Source organism: Alexandromys fortis, unplaced genomic scaffold (genome assembly GCF_014885135.2).
Source record: "Alexandromys fortis isolate MF-2015 unplaced genomic scaffold, M_Fortis_MF-2015_v1.1 scaffold_245, whole genome shotgun sequence".
NCBI lineage: Eukaryota > Metazoa > Chordata > Mammalia > Rodentia > Cricetidae > Alexandromys > Alexandromys fortis.
Window position 1 is genome coordinate 1,789,779 of NW_026068139.1, and position 23,542 is coordinate 1,813,320.

Genomic DNA, 23,542 nt, shown 5'->3' on the forward strand with positions numbered 1-23,542 from the left:
TCTGTTTCACACTTACAGCTTCTTTACCGTTAATTGCTACTACATGAATATAAATGTAGCCCGTTTAGACTATATAATATTACCTGTATGTATGTTTTCAAGACTGACTATTTGATATCAGATAACCAATTTATATGCTCTTCCCTAAGGAAGACTATTTTTTCTCTTAGCATTCCTTAGTTTTCTATGGTCTCCTTTAAAGAAAATGTTTGATACTTCCATTACACAAAACTTGCCAAACCTGTGTGCTCTAGACTGTGCTTATGTAGTTATTTAATAAAATGAATCTCTTATTTAGTGCCTGTACTGCACCAGGAAAGATGCTAATCTTAAAATATGCCCTTACTTGCTTTTTTAAAATATTTTTCTACATATTGCATATATGTACATATACACATGAATAAAGTTATATCACCATGTATTAGGCCCTCTTTTCCAATTTTGAGATTTATAAGTACATGCTCAGTAACTTTTCTATTGTTGTGACAAAATGTTATGGCCAAAGCAACTTATAAAAGAAAGCATATAACTGAAATCACAGTTTCAATTGGTAAGAGGCCATAATATTGGTGTAAAGACATGGGAGCTGAAACAGCTGAGAATTTATATCTTAATCCACAAATTGGGGGCTGAGAGAGCGCTAACTGGAAATAACAGAAGTCTTTTTAAACATCAAAGCCCACCCTTAGTGACAAAACTCCTCCAACAAGGCTACACCTCATAATCCCAAACCAAGTGGGGATCAAGTATTCAAACCTATTAGCCTATAAGGGCAAATCTCATCCAAACCATCACAATTAGTAGCATATAATTCTTACAAGACTCATGGACTGTTACTGTTATAGATGTTATTATCTTTATTTATAACTGAGAACATCAAAATTAAGAGAGTAAATAAGGAAATAAGATTAAGAGTTTATTCAGAACAAGTACTTCACCACTCTATATGAGCTGCTACAATTTTGTCATAATTTATAATATAATGACAAAGTTAATGATTTTGATAATCATTTAAGACTGGTTTGCCTTGTACCATTAAAAGTGTTTACTTATAATAACAGCTCAGTATCTTAGAAGTATCTACTAATGATTATTAAACATGAAGATATTTAACTAAAGAGCATAATTATGTCTTAATTTTATAAAAGGAAGTAATAATTGGTTATTTAATAGAATTCCAAAATATCTAAAGGAAAAAAATGCTTGACCATAACTCTGAAGTTAAAATTTATCTACAATGTTAACATGCTAAAGGAAGCAGAAGATATTATCTTTTTGTGGCAATGTACAAACACAGGTAAGCAGAAATCTAAAACAGAACAGGACAAGCATATATGGTGTTTTGAGAACTGTCTTACTTAGGGTTTCTATTGCTGTGAAGATACATTATGACCAAGGCATCTCTTATAAAGGAAAACATTTAATTGAGATTGTGGGTTTCAGTTCAGAGGTTCAGTCTATTATCATCATGTTGGGCAATGTAGTGGTGTACAGACAAACATGATGCTGGCTCCATCTTGATTAGATGGCAACAGGAAGGAGAAGGAGGCACTGGATATGGCTAGGGCATATATGAAGCCTCATAATGCACCTCACAGTAATATATTTCCCCTGACGTACTCTAACAAAGTCACACTTTCTAATAGTGCCATTCCCTATTAGCCTATGGATGACAAACACATCTAAATATCCCACACCCTGTGCCCACATGCTTGTAAAATACTATAATGCAAAAATGCATTTTTCCAATTTCTTTTTTTTAATTTATTTATTTCTTTATTAATTAATTAAAGATTTCTGTCTCTTCCCCACCGCTGCCTCCCCTTTCCCTCCCCCTCCCCCAATCAAGTCCCCCTCCCTCGTCAGCCCAAAGAGCAATCAGGGTTCCCTGCCCTGTGGGAAGTCCAAGGACCACCCACCTCCATCCAGGTCTAGTAAAGTGAGCATCCACAAAACTGCCTAGGCTCCCACGAAACCAATAGGTCCAGTAGAATCAAAAACCCGTTGCCATTGTTCTTGAGGTCTCAGTAGTCCTCAATGTCTGCTATGTTCAGCGAGACCGGTTTTATCCCAGGCTTTTTCAGACCCAGGCCAGCTGGCCTTGGTGAGTTCCCGATAGAACATCCCCATTGTCTCAGTGTGTGGGTGCACCCCTCGCGGTCCTGAGTTCCTTGCTCATGCTCACTCTCCTTCTGCTCCTGATTTGGACCTTGAGATTTCAGTCCGGTGCTCCAATGTGGGTCTCTGTCTCGGTCTCCTTTCATCGCCTGATGAAGGTTAATATTCAGGAGGATGCCTATATGTTTTTCTTTGGGTTCTCCTTCTTATTTAGCTTCTCTAAGAACCCAAATTATAGGCTCAATGTCCTTTATTTATGGCTAGAAATCAAATATGAGTGAGTACATCCCATGTTCCTCTTTTTGCGTCTGGCTTACCTCACTCAGAATAGTGTTTTCTATTTCCATCCATTTGCCTGCAAACTTCAAGAAGTCCTTGTTTTTTACTGCTGAGTAGCACTCTAATATGTATATATTCCATACTTTCTTCATCCATTCTTCATTTGAAGATTTTTTTTTCCAATTTCTAAAGTCTCCATAGTCTGTCATAATCTCAGCAATGTTTTAAAGTCCAAAGTCTCTTCTAGGTTCATGAAATCTCTTAGTTGCAACCTCCTATAAAATCAAAATGAAAAAGATCACATATATGGCACATTACCATTCCAAAATATGGGTATAGAGCATACTTGGAAATACTGAACCAAAGCAAGACAGAAAATGAACTGGGAAAACTACAAACTCTGCATCTCCATATTTGCTGTCAGAATACTCTTCATATCTTCACTTCCATTCAGCTTTGCTGACTGCAATGTAGGGTACTTCATTTGTTTTAATAAGTAAAGTTTGTCTGAAGAAAAGAACATAAAACAGCCATACCACACTAGTCCACCAAATAGGTCAGGCAGTGGTGGCACAACCTTTAAATTCAGTAATCACATTAGTTAGCCATAGAGGCCGGGTGATGGTAGTTCATGCCTTTAATCTCAGCACTAGGGAGGAACATAAAGCAGGATGAGACAGGAATTCACCCCCTTTCAGTCTGAGGTTGTCTTAGAGGCAAGAACTCTACAGTGCATTGGCTGCTTTGCTTTTCTTATGTTCAGGTTAAACCCGAATATCTGTCTCTAGGTTTTTATTATTCGTTAAACACTGGAGCATACTTCTTTCTCTTGGGCCTGTTCCACTCCCTGATTACAGCTTTCCTGGGCAGGTATCCCAGTCTACCATCTCCACTATCTTTGGCTTGCCAAAGCAATCCAGACTTCAATTTCATAGTTTCACACAATGATATTTCTAGGCCTCCATTCAAGAACAACCCTGATACAAGCCTGTCTTCAGTGGCTTTTCTTAGTACCAGTGGCAAATTCCACAGCCCTTTTCTTAGAAACTTTACTCCAGAACCACATAGCCAAAGCTGCCAAGTTCTGCTGCTTGCTGGGAATGGAATACAAGCCCCTCTTTCAATTACATATTTTGAATTAATTAATTAATTAAAATTTTCTACCTCCTCCCCTCCTCCCATTTTTCTCACACCCCTACACTCCCCCTCCCTCTCCAATCCTAAGAGAAGTCAGGGTGACCTACCTTGTGGGAAGTCCAAGGCCCTCCCCACTCCACACAGGTCTAAAAAGGTGTGCATCCAAACAGACTAGGATCCCAAAAAGCCAGTACATCCAGTAGAATCAAAGCCTAGTGCCATTATTATTGGCGTCTCAGTCAGCCCTCATTGTCAGCCACATTCAGAGAGTCTGATCACATGCTTGTTCAGTCCCAGTCCAGCTGACCTTGGTGAATTCTCATTAGATCAGTCATATCATCTCAATGGGTGGATGAACCCCTCGTGATCCTGGCTTTCTTGCTCATGTGTTCCCTCCTTCTGTTCTTCATCTGGACCTTGGAACCTCACTCAGTCCAGTGCTCCATTTTGGGTCTCTGTCACTATCTGCATCCATTGCCAGACGAAGGTTCTGTGGTGATATGCAAGATATTCATCAGTGTTACTATGGGAGAAGGCCAGTACCCTCTCCTCTGCTGTCCAAGGACCTAGCTGGGGACATACCCTTGGACACCTGGGAACCCCTCTAGAGCCAAGTGTCTTGTCAACCCTACCCTGAAATGGCTCCCTTAATTAAGGTATCTTCTTCCCTGATACCATATCTACTTTTCCTCCATCTCAACCATCCCATTCCCCCAATATCTCCCCAATCCTCCCTTCTCTCTTCTCTCTCCCCATCTCCCCTTCCCCACACCACACCCCCACCCCCGTGCTCCCAACTTCTGCCTGGCAATCTTGTCTACTTCCAATATCCAGGAGGATAAATATATGCTTTTCTTTAGGTTCACCTTCTTATTTAGCTTCTCTAGGATCACAAACTATAGGCTCAATGTCCTTTGTTTATGGCTAGAATCCACTAATGAGTGAGTACATATCATATTCATCTTTACAGCTTCATCAGCTTTCTGTCCTTCCTGCCTAAGTTTCACCTAGGATCTCTAGACCAGGTGTCCTCAAACTCATAAATCCACCAGCCTCTGCTTTCCCAGTGCTAGGAATATGGTATGTATCACCACACCAGGATCTAAGTTTTTTTAGTTCCTCTTCACAAATTGGAAATATAGTTGGGGTGGGATCTTACCCGGGGTTCACAACTCCCTTTATTCCATTTCTTAATCTGTTTATCTCCTTGAACACAGGATTTATCTCTATTTCACTTCCAGGTGCCCCTTTTATCAGTCTGTACATTTTGTAATCTTCTTTGCTCAGCTTGCTCCTTCTCTTTATAAATCTTCATTAGAGTTATTACTAATAGCCACATAATAGTTTTTACTAGGCTGCTTTGATGTAATGGCATAAGCGAATGCAGACAGATTGTCAAAATATAGACAGCTTTAATGGAGGAATAGACTTACAGAACCACCATTCCCGTGGAGACCAGGAAAGCAGAAGCAAGCGCTGGGAGCATGCTCGCCAAATTTATAGGAAAACTTTAGCCTGAGGCGAACACGCCCCCTAAGGGGTGGGACTTATCCCTACATCTCCCCCTTTTGTCTAAATAAGACAGAACTAAACCAAATACAACTATATACAATAATAACAAATAAATATAACAAACAATATTGAGAATCAAAAGTTTTGCTAAACATTCTATCTCAAGGAGTCTAAATAATGTAGAGAGTAACTACAATTATATAATCTTCAACTCCATCAAAGATCCGAGAAGGCAATAAATATTACTTAACAAACGATCCAAATGTGTAACAATTGACAAAGACAACTGACTACCTGAGCAATCACCCAAAGTCTCGTTTGCAATGTTGAGTCAACCAACTTTGGCTAAGGCCTAACATAACTGACATACCATTATTAAAGGCAAGGAACTTTTCAAAACTATCTTACCCTGTCTTGGCAGGATATGACAGTCCTGTTGTATCCATTGATGCACGCTCTGTATCTTTGTCAGTGGTTGAGGTATGGGCTTTTCTTAACCCAAAGGCCAGTTCTGCCAAGAAGACAAGCTCCCAGTGGAGTGTCTTTGGTGCTCAACGTTCTCTCGGGAATAGAGCGGTGTTGCCAGGAGCAATTGTGTCTCACTATCACGAAACTCTGAGTTATATTAAAGGCCATATTCTACAGCTCTCCAAAGAGGTTGAAGATTATCTATCTATACTGAGTATAATCTCTATATATCTAAAGAACCTGATTAGTCTAATTACAAATGACAAACTTAGATGACTATTAATCTATATAATTCTCAATATCTATCTAACTTAAAGACTAAAACAATAAACAACTGTGCAATATATGAAGACAATGATCTTCATCTGTAAACAATGTCATTACATATCAAATGTAAACAATGTTATTACATAAATAGTATCAGAGGTAGAAATGTACATTGTGATATGGTAGATGTATCAATACAATATAAGCATATTCTTATACAAAAATAGAGGTAGGAACACTCACATTCAATATTCAATATGTCAATATACAGAAAACAGTACCAATACAATTTTCTAAAAACAGTAACTCACAAATACCAATCATCCCATCAAACCAGTTAATCCCCCCCCCTTTTTTTTTTTTCGAACATACCCCTAATTCCATAAAACATCTCCCCATCCCCTCAACCCCAAACCAACCACTAAAAGATGTCCCTAACCCTGAGGGCAAACTCTGTTGGGAGAGGGGACGTCGTCCTCTAAGATTGCTTCAAGCTGACATGGGGGCGATGTTCTCCTTAGGGGCTCCTGTGAAAGCAAATGATGGTAAAATTCCCAAATTAACCTTTGACCTAAGAAAATTATAACTAGTCCCTGAGCACTTTGAGAAGGTCCGGCCAGAGTGTTGTCAAAAATGTGCACCATTCGAAATTGTCTTGTGCAGTTGGTACCAAAAAACAGGTCTCATATTAGCGCGTAAAAAAGAGAAAAAGAAAAAAAATATTCATGACGTCATAAAAACCAGGTTGAGTTGATGTTGTGGGGCCCCATCTTCATCCTGGAAACTTCAAAAATTACTGTAGGGAAATTTGTTGCTTGTTATGGGAAATTTAAACATTAACAACAAGGACATATTCTGACATATAAAGAAAGACACAGATATGAGGAAAAGCAAAGAAAGTTTATCAAGTATATAATTATCCTCATTCTGTCCCATTTCATGGCTCCTGATCTGAGACAGAAACTCTGAGATATCTCTTATCAACAGGCTTGGAATTGAAGAGGGACTGAGCCATAGTCCAACTCCAAAACCAGCTCTACATATTTATAAAGAAGCGTTCAAAGAGAAAAAAGAAAATATATATATAATCAATACTTACTCATGTTACTGTTGAGTCTTAGTGGGTCGTAACTATTTTCCATCCATCAGTTATTAAATATTCAGGGTCCCTTAAATTCTTTGAAGATCAGTATTTTCCTGTGGAGATAAAAAAAAAAAAAAACCTGCCCCCAACCTACCTGAATTCCTTACCATCAGTATGCTCGCCATCCTTGTGAATGAATTGTTATTTATCTTTTCCAAATGGCTTTTCTTCTTCATACCGAACCTTTATTAATTTTGACGGTATCCACAATTGTTCCTCACCTGTGGAGATAAGAGCAAAACCCCTTCCCCAACGCAGCACATCTCCTGGCTTCCATTGTGAGGTCAGCACATCCTTGAAATAAACTGGTTGATTTAGTTCAGTAGACTTTTCCATTATCCAATGTCTTTCTGCAGCCGTTGTCCCCTTCTCATTAGCGTTAAGAAAATTCAAGGTTAACAAAGCATTATGTAACCTATTTCTGGGGGTGTTTTCCACCCCTTTCTGTTTATTCAACATATCCTTTATAGTTCGATTTGATCTTTCTATGACTGCTTGACCTGTAGGATTGTATGGTATACCTGTAACATGCTTGATATTGTAATAGTCAAAAAACCGTTTCATTTTCCTAGAGGCATAAGCAGGACCATTATCTGTCTTTATTTGTGTAGGTATACCCATGATAGCCATGACTTCTAATAAATGAGTGATTACTGAATCAGCTTTTTCTGAACTTAAAGCAGTTGCCCACTGAAAGCCTGAATAAGTGTCAATGGTGTGGTGAACATACTTCAATTTGCCAAATTCTGCAAAGTGAAACACATCCATCTGCCAGATTTCATTCCTTTGGGTGCCCTTTGGATTAGCCCCTGCAGGCAGTGGCGTTTGGTTATAGAAAGAGCAAGTAGGGCATTTCTTTACAATCTCCTTAGCTTGTTGCCATGTGATAGAAAACTCTTTCTTCAAACCTTTGCTATTAACATGATGTTTTTTATGAAATTCAGAGGCTTGTAGCACACTACCAATCAATAATTGATCAATTTCTGCATTACCTTGTGCTAGAGGACCTGGCAGACCCGTATGGGATCGGATGTGTGTTATGTACATAGGGCAAAGCCTGTTCCTGATCAAATCTTGAACCTGGATAAACAATGAGGTTAGTTCTGTATCATCAGGTATAAATTCAGCAGTTTCAATATGTAAAATAACTCTTTCTGCGTATTGTGAATCAGTAACTATATTAATAGGTTCTCTAAAATCCCTTAGCACCATAAGAATGGCATATAATTCTGCCTTCTGGACAGAATCATAAGGACTTTGTTCCACCTTACCCAAGTCTTCCGATTTGTAACCTGCCTTCCCTGTTTTATTGGCATCAGTATAGAATGTACGGGCTCCAGTTATTGGAGCATCACGGACGATTCGAGGAAGGATCCAAGAAGTTCTCTTTATGAAGTTAAGCCTCTTGCTTTTTGGATAGTTGTTATTAATGTCTCCCAAAAAATTAGCACAAGCTCTTTGCCATGTTTCATTATCTTCCCATAATTTCTTTAGTTCATCAGCAGTGAAAGGCACTATAATTTCTGCTGGGTCTATGCCTGCTAGTTGACGAAGTCTCAGCTTGCCTTTTATAATTAACTCAGAGACTTTTTCCACATAAGTTTTCAGTTTTTTACTTGGTTTATGTGGTAAAAAGATCCATTCCAAGATAATATCATCTCTCTGCATTAAAATTCCTGTAGGAGAAATTTTGGATGGTAATATGACGAGAATACAATCGAGCTCTGGATTCACCCTGTCCACATGTGCCTGTTGTAATTTTTCCTCAATTATTGTCAGTTCCTTTTCTGCTTCAGCTGTTAATTCTCTGGGACTGTTTAAGTCTTTATCACCTTCCAAGGTTTTGTTCAAATGAATTATTAGATCAGGTGTTATCCCAACAGCTGGTCGTAGACTGGAAATGTCTCCTAACAGTCTTTGAAAGTCATTAAGAGTCCGTAGGCGATCTCTCCTAATTTGTGCCTTTTGTGTCTTAATTTTTTGCAAACCTATTTTATAACCTAAATAATTAACAGAATCTCCCTTCTGTATCTTCTCAGGAGCAATTTGCAATCCCCATTTAGGTAAAAGTATCTTTATTTCTTCAAACAGTCTGTTCAAGGTATCCATGTTTGAATCGGATAACAAGATGTCGTCCATGTAGTGGTATATTATAGATTTGGGAAATTTCTTGCGTATTATTTGCAATGGTTGGTTCACAAAATATTGGCACAAGGAGGGGCTATTTAACATACCCTGGGGGAGGACGGCCCAGTGGTACCTCTTGGAAGGTTGAGAATTGTTGTAAGTAGGCACCGTGAAGGCAAATTTTTCTCTATCTTCTTTTTGTAAAGGTATGGTGAAAAAACAATCCTTTAAATCAATAACTATAAGAGGCCATCCTTTTGGTAATAAAGAGGGCAAAGGGATTCCAGATTGCAGAGGACCCATAGGTTGAATAACCTTGTTGATAGCTCTGAGATCTGTCACCATTCTCCATTTACCTGATTTTTTCTTAACCACAAATACAGGAGAATTCCAAGGGCTGGTAGATTCTTCTATATGTCCAGCATCTAATTGCTCTTGTACCAGCTGTTCTAAAGCCTGTAACTTTTCCTCAGCTAGAGGCCATTGCTTTGTCCATATTGGTTTCTCAGTCAACCATTTTAGAGGCAAGGCTGTTGGTATCTCTGAAGGGGCTTCAATTACTTGTTCTTGTATGGCCCGAATGGCCGGTTTTCTCCGTTTGTAATATCTTTTAATATTATTCTCAGAAATATAGGCTCTAGAAGTAGCAGGAATGTTAATTTGGGTATTCCATTGTTGTAATAGGTCACGACCCCATAAATTCATTGCAATATTGGCTACATATGGCCTTAATTTTCCTATTTGTCCCTCAGGCCCTATACATTCAACCCATCTTGTGCTCTGTCTTACTCGAGATAGGGTTCCAATTCCCAGGAGCTGAACATTTACATTCTGAAGAGGCCAATACGGATGCCAAGATTCTGGGGTAATGATACTTACATCAGCACCTGTGTCCAGCAGGCCAGTAATAAAAATGCCATTTACACACACTCTCAGCTTAGGTCTTTGATCATTTATAGAAGTTTGCCAAAACACACGTAACTCATCTTTCTGCTCATTATCGTTTGTAACAGTAGGCATGAGGTTTCCTAATTGTCCTGACGAGGCACGTTCTCTGCAGAAACTGGAAATGACTGAACCATGTTTGCCATGGGGGCCTGTGAGGCCCCCCCTCTCACGTTTCCCGTCTGTATCAGGTTGCCTTGTCTATCTCTTGTAGACCTGCATTCATTCGTCCAATGTCTACCTTTTCCACATCTTCTACATAAACCTGAAGGCTGAGTCCTCCTATTTCTGTTATTTCTAGAAGATGCATTATTATTATTTCTGAAGATCCGTTGTTTACAATTCCTTTTCATATGACCCATTTTGCCACAATTAAAACATTTGGTATTCTGGTGTCTCCTTTTACCATTGGAAATTGCTTCTTCTACCCATGCTTCAGTGCCATAATCAAATGTATCAACATCCAGTGTATGCAAGACCCATTCTTCCAAGGGTGCTGATCTGAACCTTAAAGGCCCCAAAATCTTTTTGCATTCCACATTTGCATTTTCATAAGCCAAAGACTCAATCATTATACGTCTTGCGTCAGGGTCAGGTATCCCTATTTGCACAGCCTTAGTAAGTCTTTGTAAAAAATCACTAAAAGGTTCTCTCAGACCTTGTTTAATTGTGACAAATGATTCCATTCTCTGTCCTGGGTCTTGTACCCTGTCCCAAGCCCTTAAGGCTGCTGTAGTGCATATGGAGAGTGTGTTTTCGTCCAAATTAGCTTGTTCCTGAGGGTCAGAAAAGCGTCCTTCACCTAGAATTTTATCTAGGGAGATGTCACTTCCCTTCGCCTTTTCTTGCTGTTCTAAAAGTCTAGCCTCTTGCCTGAACAAGCATTTCCATTTTAAGTGCGGCCCACTCTCAAGGACTGCAGAGCTCAGCTGGAGCCAGTCCAATGGCGTAGCTCTGCTTGTGGATGCCCAAGACTTTAGCATCTCTTTAACAAAAGAGGAATGCATCCCGAAAGTCATGACAGCCTGTTTAATTTCTTTGAGATCATTCATACGGACATGCTCCCATGTATCTTCCTTAATGACCCTAGGGTTTCTGGAACCAATCACCTTCTCTGTTGTTATTACTGGAAAGGCAGGTAGAGCTGTAGGTAGAGATTTGTGGAAATTGTCCCGGAGGGATTTACCCACAGATGTAGTTAAAATTTGCCTTTCTACCGTTTGTTCTTCTTCATCAGAATTTAGAAATTCCTCAATCTTTTCAATTCTATTCACCATTGCCTTCTGCAATGTCTGTATCTCCTGTCCAGAATTATGTTCCAAAGCCTTCATTGAGGATTCTAAAGTATGAAGTTTGTCCATTAGAGATAAGTTCTCATCTTTGGACATAATTTTTATGGCATAAACCGTGCCTTCTTGTATTGACAATCTTTCTGCCAATCTGTCATAAGCTTTAGACAAAATCCGATAGTCACATTCAGCAGTTTTGATTCTCTCAGTTACTATTTCAGTTCCTACAGAAAGGGACTGAAGCTTACAACCCAAATCAGCTGTTCCCTCTTCCATAGTAATGAGTTTCTCCTTAATATCAGCCACTAATGTTTCAGTTCCTACAGAAAGGGACTGGAGCTTACGATCCAAATCAGCTGTTCCCTCTTCCATAGTAATGAATTTCTCCTTAATATCAGCCTGTAATGTTTCAGTTCCTACAGAAAGGGACTGGAGCTTACGATCCAAATCAGCTGTTCCCTCTTCCATAGTAATGAATTTCTCCTTAATATCAGTCTGTACCTTTTTTAAATTTTCCTCAGTTGATCGAGTCATGTTAAACAAAGATCTGTTCTCCTCCTGGAGAACTTCAAACTGATTCTTGAGAAGATTGTTGTCATTCTCAATTGTTTTTAAGCGTGCAACCTCTGCTCGTAAAGACTTTATCATATTTCTATTATCAAACCATATAGTGCCAAGGAAAACTACGAATCCCAGAAAGATCCATAGAGGTGGGGTGATAGACACCTCTTGTAAAATCTCCCACATGGTACAATTAAAAAAACTGTTAAATTCTTGAATGGTAACGTGTTCAGACATTTTAATTATAAAAGAAAATTTTTTCTCTTACCTGCAACGACTGGTTCCTGCCGGTGGTGGTCTCTGTGGTTTTGGAGCCTGTCTTGGAACTAGCTCTTGTAGACCAGGTTGGCCTCGAACTCACAGAGATCCGCTTGTCTCTGCCTCCCGAGTGCTGGGATTAAAGGCGTGTGCCACCACAGCCTGGCCGGCCTTGAACTCACAGAGATCCGCTTGCCTCTGCCTCCGGAGTGCTGGGATTAAAGGCGTCTGCCACCACCGCCTGGCCGGCCTTGAACTCACAGAGATCTGCCTGCCTCTCTGGATATTATGGGCCTGAAGGCAGAGTGTATCTGGGACTCAGCCCTGGGGCCCGAGTCATAAACTAAGAAAATGACACCCGGGAGCGTGCTGTGTTAGCTAGCAGGCTACGCGCTTGAGTCGGGGGCAAAATAGCCCGACGTTGGACGCCAAAATGTAACGGCGTAAGCGAATGCAGACAGATTGTCAAAATATAGACAGCTTTAATGGAGGAATAGACTTACAGAACCACCGTTCCCGCAGAGACCAGGAAAGCAGAAGCGAGCGCTGGGAGCATGCTCGCCAAATTTATAGGAAAACTTTAGCCTGAGGCGAACACGCCCCCTAAGGGGTGGGACTTATCCCTACACTTTGAGATTTCCTTTGCCAAGGGAATTAATCCAAAACTATTCATTTTACCCACAGACACACTTTTTAGACGGGCTAAAAGCAGCCACTTTTTTCACCAAAATATCATAAAACTTTCTTTAGACAACAAATTAAAATTCTCTTGTGAAATCACTTGATCCAGCTCCCCACAATTCAAATAACTCTTAACACCACTGTCTTCCACACTTCTACTAGTATGGTTCAGTAAGCAACGTAACCCAATGCACCAAAATGCAAAAAAAGACCATAGTCAGGCCTATCACAGCAATACCTCAGTCCCTAGTACCAACTCCTATCTTAGATAGGGTTTCCATTACTGTGAACAGACACCATGACCAGGGCAATTCTTATAAAGGAAAATATTTAATTGAGGCAACAACTTACAGTTCTGAGGTTCAGAGCATTATCATCATGGTAGGGAGTATGATGGCTGGCTACAACTTGATTAGAAGGCAACAGAAAGTGGACTGAGGCATATATGAGATCTCAAAGCCAACCCCCATATTACATCCTTCCTCCATGAAGGCCATACCTACTTCAACAAAGGCACGCTTCCTAGTAGTGTTACTCCCTGTTAGCTTATGTGGGTCAATTACATTCAAACTACCTTAGTCTCATATTTTAAAATGGTATCAGTTGACTAGCTTGTCTGTATATTAAATTTTGATTATTTCCTTTCAAATGTTTTATATGCATATATTAATCATGAATGATAATATTCTTCAGTACACTTTAACCCTACTCACCAACTACACCCTCTACACCTTGTCCCAATGGTCTCTTTTTTTTCAACCAGTTTCTCTTCTTTCATGTACTTTGTGTAGGTTTGTGAGTCAATAAATTTTATTGTATGCTTACTGGAACAAGGGCAAATGTTATTTTGAAGAACATAGAAACCATACCAGTATTTAGACCATTGAAAACAATTTCTCTCCCTCTCTCATAATCCATTTACTTCTTGTAAATTATCAGAGAAAGATGGGGCCTTGACCCATCATGACATGATATTGATGGACTTAATCTGTGTGGCTATTGTTTAGATAAGAAGAGATGCTCTGAATTCTAGCGGTGCAATGACCGTGTCATATCCAAAAGAAAGCATTCAATAGCACACTTACCTATGCTCCAAATCTTACATTCTGTCTGTGTGCTCTCTCATTATGTTCTCTGAGTCTTGGGAGATGGGTGTTATAGATGTCGTATTCAAAGCTGAGGATTCAACAGTCACTTATCGTCACTTTGACCAGTTAAGACTCTCTGCAGTTACTGATGTCCACTGCAAAAAAGAAAAGAAACTTCTTTAACCAAAGCTGAGAGCAACATCAATTGTTAAGAACAGACATAATGATTTAGACAGCAAGTTGATGTACAAGCCATATCTATTTAGCACATGAACACTAAGAGGTTTCCCAATAGGGCATCATCTCCCTAATCATATTATCAGGTATGAGTAATTTTCTATGTAGCTGACCTCAATTCTGATCAGAAAGTTGTTGGATATCCCTATAGGAAACTTGCCTCTACTTTATTGATGGAAACATATGACCTGACTGGTGAGAAATGAAGCATATAGGATCCACAGATCAATAAAACCATTATGACAAATGTTTCCTACCAGCCTGAAGCTTTCAGTACTTTGAAGCCTAGCCAGCAGGAAGGAAGCTTCCAGCTCAATTCCAGTTTCAGTTTTCTGTGTAAAATTATGAGAAAATGTGGAATGTTAATTCATCTAGTTCTTGTAGGCAACCAACTTCGGTGGTTGTATTGTTGTAGGGGGTCTCAGTAATCTTCATGCTCAGTAATTCATAATCCACCTTGAGCACTGGAATTTTCATTTAATAAGTTATACTTCCTAAGGGCAGCATTACCTTCTCTTGAAGTGTACTTCTTTTCAACTTTGGTATATACAATTATCAAAATCACTGCTAAAAAGTATAAACTATATTTAGATAGTTTGATCATTCACCTAGTAAATATCTACTAGATTTCTCTCATGTGCAAAACTGCTTGATTAAGTAATAGACCAGATAAGCTTGCTTGCCAAATACTAATCTGACTTTTCTTTTATTTCCCATTTTTGGCTTATAACTTAAAATTCTGTGTACACAACACCAAAATATCTGGTCACTGAAATCTATTTAGTCAAAAACCCTTAAATCAGCCACATAGATTTTCAAGTTCCAGTATTCCATTCAACTTGTTTTCATTAAGTAATTGTTTGATCCAAAATGTGTCAGCTAGGGAATACCCATGTAGATTTGTTTCAGCAATGCAAACATGGAAAAAGAAAATAAATAATTTTCATCCATCTGTGTTGGCTTTGTGTTAGAGCTGACCAATCTTGCTTCTGGAAGGTTCAGAAGGTTTGCTTACAGAGAAGAAGAAACTGGAGAATGTAACTGCTGATTTTGACTTTCTTTTCTGAGTGCTATCTGCATTTTTTTATTCAACTGTCATCATTATCACTTCATTTGTTCAATTTTCTTCCTCTCCCCATCTCCCTTCCTCCTCCCATTCTGCCCTTCACATTCCCCCATCCCCATGCACTGAATTTTCTCAGGAGATTTTCTATTTCCCCTTCCCAAGAGGATCTATATATGTTTCTCTTGGGGTTCTCCTCATTATTTAGCTTCTCTGGGTCCATATACTATAGGTTCCTTACCTTTGCTTTAGAGCTACTATTTACTTATAAGTGAGTACATACCATACTCATCTTTCAGGGTCTGGGTTACCCCACTCAGGATATTTTTCTCTAGTTACATTCATTTGCATGCAAATTTCAGGATGTCATTGTTTTTATTGCTGAGTAGTATTCCATTGTGTAGATGTATCATATTTTCTTTATCCATTCTTCAGTTGAGGGACATGTAAGTTTTTTCCAGGTTCTAGCTGTTACAAATAATGCCACTATGAACAAAACTAAACAAATGCCCTTGTAATATGGTTGAGAAACCTTTGAGAATATGCCCAAGAGTAACATTGCTGGGTCTTGAGGTAGGTGGTTTCCTATTTTCTAAGAAACCATCATACTGATTTCTGAAGTGGTTGTAAAAGTTTGCATTCCCATCAGCAATGGATGACTGTTCTACTTACTCCATATCATCTCCAGCATATGCTATCATTGGTGGTTTTGAAAATAGCCATTCTGACTGGTGAAAAATGATATGTCTTTGTTGTTTTGATTTGCATTTCCCTGATGGCTAAAGATGCTGAACATTTTCTTAAGTGTCTTTTGGCCATTTGAGATTCTTCTGTTGAGAATTCTATGTTTAGTTCTGTACCCAATTTTAAATTGGTTTATTTAGTATTTTGATGTCTAATTTCTTGAGTTCTTTATATATTTTGGAAATCAGTCCTCATTGTGATGTGGGATTTATGAAGTTCTTTTTCAGTAGGTTGCCTTTTTGTCTTATTGACTGTGTTCTTTGCTTTACAGAAACTTTCATTTCAGGAGGTTCCATTTATGTACTGTTGCTCTCAGTGTCTGTGCTACTGGTGTTATATTTAGGAAATGGTCTCTTATGTCCATGTGTTGAAGGCTACTTCTCACTTTCTCTTCAACAGAGAGCAAGGAAAGATCGTTATTGCCTTCATTTCGGTCTTCAAATCTTGAACTTTTTCATTACCTGTTTGATTGCTTTTCTTGTTTTTCTTGGGTATCTTTGAGAGATTTATTCATTTCTTCTAACTTTTTGTTTGTTTTCTCATTCATTTCTTTAAAGGAGTTTTTCACATCTTATTTAAGGACCTCTATTATTTTCATAATGTTACATTTAAAGTCAATTTCTTCTACTTCTTCTGCAATAGGGTGTTCAAGTTTTCCTGTTGTGTATGCACTGGATTCTGGTGTTGTCCTGTTGCTTTTCAGGTTACTGGAGGAATTCTTGCATTGGCACCTGCCCATCTCTTCCTTCAAATGCAGCCGGGAGAATCTTGGACTCTTGTTCCAATCTTTGCTGTGATTGACTGTGTACTTCAGGAATTTTCTTGGTCTGCCCTCTCTTAGGACCCCTCAGCACTGGAGCTGCCTGTGCTAGTGGATCTAAGGATCCCACAGATGGAAAGGAGTGCCCTCTGTATGGATCTCCTTTGTGCAGGAGCAGAAACTCTTCCTGGGACAAGGACCTCACAGACAACAGGGCAGGCTTGGGATAGGGAGGGTCATGTAGAACAAAGAAGCCCCTGGAACAGGAGTTGGAGGGACCATGTACTCCGTTCCCGGACTGTCCAGCCAGGTGGGCACACACTTACACCTCTCTTCCTGGGACAAGGACCTCACAGACAACAGGGCAGGCTTGGGGTAGGGAGGGTCATGTAGAACAAAGAAGCCCCTGGAACAGGAGTTGGAGGGACCCTGTACTCCGTTCCCGGACTGTCCAGCCAGGTGGGCACACACTTACACCTCTGGATGGGGCTCCTAAGTAGAAGGGCAAGGTTGTGTTCAAACTTAACCTTCTTTCCTCACTAAATTCAAGAGGGGTCTGGATAGCTAAGAAGAAACACACAAACCTTCCATTTTAAAAAGTAGGAGGAGGGAATTTTCTCAAAATGTAGTAGTTTATGAGCCCCAGTTGATAAACAATAATATTATGTGATTAATTGAATCCATTGGCAGGTTGACATAGAGTGATGGGTAATTGCAACTCTGCTCTCAGCTGTACATCTTGAAGTTAATTTATTTGTAAATAAACCTTAAGGACAGACATTATTTTTATGAACATTTTCTTAAAATTAAAGAGTACCATGTTACATCAAAGCTTTGGTGTTGTAGTTTCCCAGCTGCCCAGATTCCTAAAGAAACCACACAGGTACTGTCTTAATTAAATCACTGCTTAGCCAGCTACTTAAGCTTATTGCTAGCTAGCTCTCATATCTATAATTAGTCCATCTCCATTATTTAATATTTTACTACAATGCTCATGGCCTACCAGCAAGGTTCAGCATGTCTGTCTCTGGCAGCGGCTCCATGGCTCCTCCTCTGACTCAGCTTTCCTTCTCCAAGTATTCAGTTTAGTTTTCCCCACCTAGCTCTGTTCAACCCTATCAGCCCAAGCCAGTTTCTTTCCCCTCTGTATGCAGTTTCATATGTTCTGTATGTTTTACAGCATACAGAGGGGAATCCCACATCACTTTGGTCTAAATAAATTATCCCCAGGTTTGTTTCTACTATTTTTCAGAATATATACAGGAATGTGTAGAGTAGGTTTGGTAAATTTTGGTGTTCTAGATGAGTCTGCAAAGGAGTAGGAGGCGTTCCTTTGAGTGTCTAACATGATCTGATAATGCTAGTAGCAACTCCCCATCCCAGACATAAAACTGAAATGTCTCCAGATAGTGCCAAATGTCCAGTGACGAACAGTAATGGCTCCAGTTGAGAGTTATTGGCCTAATACAAAGGAACCTTCCTTTCGTAGGATATGTTGGCTGATTGCATGTCAATATTATTGCTTAACCCATTCATATACAGCTAAAATCCATGAGAATGGATCTAACTCTGCCTTAATGCCAAATGCATCTCTTCACTTTGCTTCCCTTGCTGATGTCCTTGGCATAACTTGAATGGGGTATTTGGTTCCTTCCATAAATATAGGACACAATTCCTGGGAAACATCTGTGAATCTTCAAAAGACAAGCAAAGGAAAGTAGAGTGTGGTAACTCTGCTTCTATGTTCCCAATTCTGTCATCTTAAATCTTCCCATTATTTCCTGGTCTAGATAATTCAATGAATCCTTTTCTGTTATGGGGAAAGACAGTCAGTGGTATATGTGTCACGGGGGTGGGGGTGGGGAGGCAGTGGTATATTTTCATGCTAATTTAATGCTAATTTAACCTTCTAAGAAATTATTTTTAATGACAATTCTTTATTCTTCCCCAGCTCTAAGAATGCCCCATGTTTAACCATCATCATTCTTGGATTAAAATAATTCTTCTTCTGAAAAAACTTTTAAAGAGCAGCCTGTCTTTTAATAGGAAGTCAAGGAAGAACTTCATGGTCTTCACTGAAATTGTGGCAGTTGCTAAGTTTAGAAAAGATACTCTACATTTATCTTGTTTGTAAAAGATATATTGAAACCTTTCATCAGAAGTAGGTACATAGTTTTCAGAGAGTTTGTTTTCTTAAAAATAGGCTAACTTCTGGATCCAGTCAATGTGGAACACTGAAGCAGAATTACTGCTCCCATCCCTGAAAATGAAATAGGGAGCTCTTTTTGTAATACTGGACACTAATCTCTGAAAAGTGGTGAAACTCAAGGACTAGAGAACAAATTAGATGGATATTGTGCTTGTCTACTTTCCTAATAGGAGATCACAGGGGAATGAATGGGGAACATATTTCTAGTTTTAAAAACATGTAACTGAGCATCTGGGGAGACCAGGCAGGCTAGAGGTGACATGTTGGAGTCAAGGATTGCTCAGAGATCACTAAAGATCCTCCCGGTGTCTTCAACAAATATTATGCAAAGCTCTAACTAGTACATGTGCAGAAGCAACCCTCTCAATGAAAGGAAAGAAAAGAGAACAACCTGAAAAATGGGAAAAAGGGATCTGATGTTATTTCAATTTTGCAAGAATTTCATACATGAATACTAATTTTACATTATTTCTACTCCTTCTTTTCCCTTCTAGTTCCTGTCATGTCTTCCTATCTCCTGTCAAATTTATGAACCCTTCTAAAAGTATTGTTATTTTACACACACACACACACACACGACACAAGGTAGACACTTTTGTACACTGTCAACATTCTCATAGGGATTGGGAGAAACTGACATTTTGCTGAGCCTGACCTGGAGAAGGCATTGCCATTCTAATGGATCGTTGACATGGCTATGTTCATGTCAACAAACCACATTTACTCAGGACTTCATCCACTACCCATGTTCAGCAGCCTTAAAAAGACCATAAATTCCATATACAGGAAATACCACTTATAATGTTGTTTCCTTACTTTTGAGAGAATAACTACACCTTCATCAAACAGTTTCCTACATATCTTAAAACAAGACTACAAAGGAACAGTGTCTAACTGCATTCAAGAACAAAGCTCAAGAATATTTGTGAAAAATCTAACACTCTACAAGGTCATTTCAATCTGGCACCTAATATAATGTGTCTAGGCATGGAGAAAACTGAATGCTGACTCATAATGAGAGCAATTAATTCATCAAATTGATGGATGTAGAATAGAAGAAAATGCTGGCAGAATAGAGCATTCAAAATAGTTTAAAGTACGGTGAATATGCTTAAATTTAAGTTGGCATCTGGGAGAAAAGAAATCCCAAACTTAACTTTTAGAGAGTGAAAAGTACAGTATCCGACATTGAAAGCACATTGGATCTAGAATGATTTGCAAAGGGAAATATAAGCCAATTTGGAGATTACAGTAGAAATCCAAAATAAAGAGAATGTCCTCTTAAATGAACAGATCATTGGGATCTTTGTAAAACTGCAAGGATCTAAACATACATGCAAGAAGAGTCTCAAAGAAGGAAATGCGGGCAGAAAACATCAGTTCTGAAAAATTTTTAAATATGATGAAACTATATACTGGTAGATTAAAGGGCACAATAAACCCAAAGCATAAAAAACAACAATCATCATGCCAAAGGAAATAATAACTAAATTATTTAAACTTCTCAAAAGAACAGTAACTGAAAGTATCTAGAAAAAATGTGTTATGTTCAGAACATAAGTTAAGTACAGCAGTTGATTTGCTTTCAGAAACAAGCAAGACAGCTCAGCAGGTAAAAGTGTTTGCTGCCAAGCCTGGTGATGTGCCGTCCATCTTCTGGGACTCACAATGGAACAAGCAAGGACTGACTCCAGCAAGCTGTCCTCTGATCTCTACATACCCACAGAACCACCCCTCCAAAAAATGTTAAAAGTGGTTTAAAAAATCTTAAAGAAACAATGCAAGAGAGAAATTAGACAGAGCACTTTAAAGTACTGATGAAGGGAGAAAATTTTAACTTAAACCTTTTTTCCCTCCCTCTCTCCCTCCTTCCTCCCTCCTCCTTTTGTCCAGGGTTAGAGATGGAACTCTGCTTGTGCTGCTTATGTTGTCCCTCTACCACTGAGCTGCATCCCAGCATCCAAACTAGACCTCCACAATCAACGAAAATAGCCTTTTCTTGTAAAGGCAAACTACTGATACTTTTTAACATATACAGTCTAAACAAATTCATTATTAGGGTCCTGAGACATAAAAATGGCAGAATATATAAAAATGAGTAAAAGGAAAATGGTACTAGGTAGCACTCTGGACCTACAGAAAGAGAAATTCCTGTAAATGGTAACTGCATAGGAAGTCTTTATAAAACTGCAAAGTTTCTTTGACTTTTGCTATATCTTCCTAAATCTTGAGAGTTGAACAAAAATGCTCCTAATTGTGCAAAAGCATGAAGAAGAAACACAAAATAGTAATCGGGTCCTTAGTTAAATGAGAGGAGCTACTTTCACAAGATAGACCACTCACTTAGGAAGTGATGTAGATACACAAATAAAAGGTAATTTTTATTGTATTTTTATTGATTGATTTGAGCAGACTTCCATGATGTGGGTAGAAATTGGAGTTCTATTTTTAGGAGTTACTCTTTTCTACCTTGAGACAAAATTAATGCAAATCACTCTACCAAAAAGACAGTCCTTTTTTTTCAATAATTTGAAATAGTAGTTTACTGTATCTATCTTTCTGGCACATATACATTTATGGGACTCTTCTTGAGTAGTTTGTTCCACTATTTCCTATTTCTAGTCTCAATGACACCATCCAACAAGTAGATATACTTATAAGAAACTTCATATCTGGTGGGCCAAATACTTTAACACTGTAGTATTATGTGGAGCTACAACTGGGACAGTGTGTCTCTCTTATCATGAGTTGATATATTCAGAAACCATCCGTTCCATAATGACATTCTCTCTCTCTCTCCCTCTCTCTCTCCCTCCCTCCCTCTCTCTCACCTCCTACTTTGTCTCCTAGCTTTAGTTGTTTGGTTATATACTCTATTGATAGAACTGTGTTGGTCCCTTCATGTTTCACTGTGTAGCAATTGTATATTGAAGGTTACTTCAGGTCTTGAACACATTAATCTTTATCAGGTACAGTGGCTAATTTATTCATCATTCAATCAATAAATCTTTGACTTAGTCAAGGGTTGGTTGAATTGTTTGTAATACCATATTACTATATCAAAGACTTTGGCAATTTCTTCCACATTCATGACTTACTTATTGAGAGTCTCCAGAGGTATTATTCTGTATGTATTCCTGAGTATTTAACAGTAAGAAAATAGGTATACATACTGTTATCGTGTAAAATTCAGTACTTGAAACAAGTATATATATATATATATACATATATATGTACATTTAATTTAAAAGTGAAATTAATGTCATGAGGTAGAATAAGTCTTCATGTAGAAATAATTTGATAGAGAATAATAAATATTTCACTTATAGATAGTATATACAAATGAAACAGATTAAACCTGAAACATATTTATGTAGCAAGTTAGCTATGAATTCTGAACTAGAGACATAGTTCAACAGTTAAGAGAGAATGCTGTTCTTTCAAATGACAAGAATTCCCTGCACTTATAATTAGGCAGCTCAAATTACCTCTAACTCCAGCTCCAAAGATTCAACATACTGTCTGATCTTTCTGGGTCCTTAAATATATGTGAGGGTACTCATCTATAAACACACACAAAGTTAAAAATAAATTAAATATTTTTAAAAAGACTTTATATCTTGTTCTTATGATTATTCTTTTATTTATTTATTCTACAATATCCATGTTCATTGAACATTGTAACAAACTAGATATTAGTCTCACAATGATGACCTAGACTAGTTTCAGTCTTTGGGATTACTCTGGTTTAATTATTTAATATTTGGTAACATGTTTCATTGAAACAGTTTCATGCCAGGACTGGAGAGATGACTCAACACTTAAGGTCACCATTCCTGCAGAGGACAGTTTCTATTCCCAGAATGCATATTGTGGCTAACAACTGCCTTTAACTGCAGTTCCAGAGGCTCTCACATTCTCTTCTGGCTTCCTAGAGGCCTAGATATGCATATGGATATGCATATATATCATAACACACAAAACAACCATTTTCTTAACATACAATTTAATAAAAAGACTATTGCATGGAAAATAGAAACAACTATTTAGTCTCCAACTCTTTTTCTATTTCCAGATGCGGATAGGCATTCATTCAGGCTCTGTGCTAGCTGGTGTAGTTGGGGTGAGAATGCCACGATATTGTCTTTTTGGAAATAATGTCACATTGGCAAGCAAATTTGAATCGGGAAGTCATCCTCGGCGTATCAACGTCAGCCCAACTACCTATCAGTAAGTGTTCTCTAAATTCTCTCTTTTGTCTTTTGCATTGATTTGGTATGATAGTCTTTCATCTCTAAGTCCCTGTCCCTTTTCTTGATTCTGTCACTTTTCAAGAAATTATGAATAGTTCTGCCCAGTTTAAAATAAAGCAATTGTGTCCTCAGATTCTGAGAGAGGAACATGGGATGTACTCACTCATATTTGGTTTCTAGCCATAAATAAAGGACATTGAGCCTATAATTCGGGTTCTTAGAGAAGCTAAATAAGAAGGAGAACCCAAAGAAAAACATATAGGCATTCTCCTGAATATTAACCTTCATCAGGCGATGAAAGGAGACAAAGACAGAGACCCACATTGGAGCACCGGACTGAAATCTCAAGGTCCAAATCAGGAGCAGAAGGAGAGAGAGCACAAGCAAGGAACTCAGGATCGC

General features: G+C 38.5%; 1 protein-coding gene across 1 annotated transcript in view; it reads left to right on the forward strand.

Moving 5' to 3' along the window:
• Nucleotides 1-23,542, forward strand: part of Gucy1a2 (guanylate cyclase 1 soluble subunit alpha 2) — a 224,792-nt gene that overhangs the window by 174,148 nt on the left and 27,102 nt on the right. Inside the window, exon 7 of the mRNA XM_050126600.1 lies at nt 22,963-23,117. Coding sequence (XP_049982557.1) covers nt 22,963-23,117 — 155 coding nt within the window. The remainder of the gene's footprint in view (nt 1-22,962; nt 23,118-23,542) is intronic.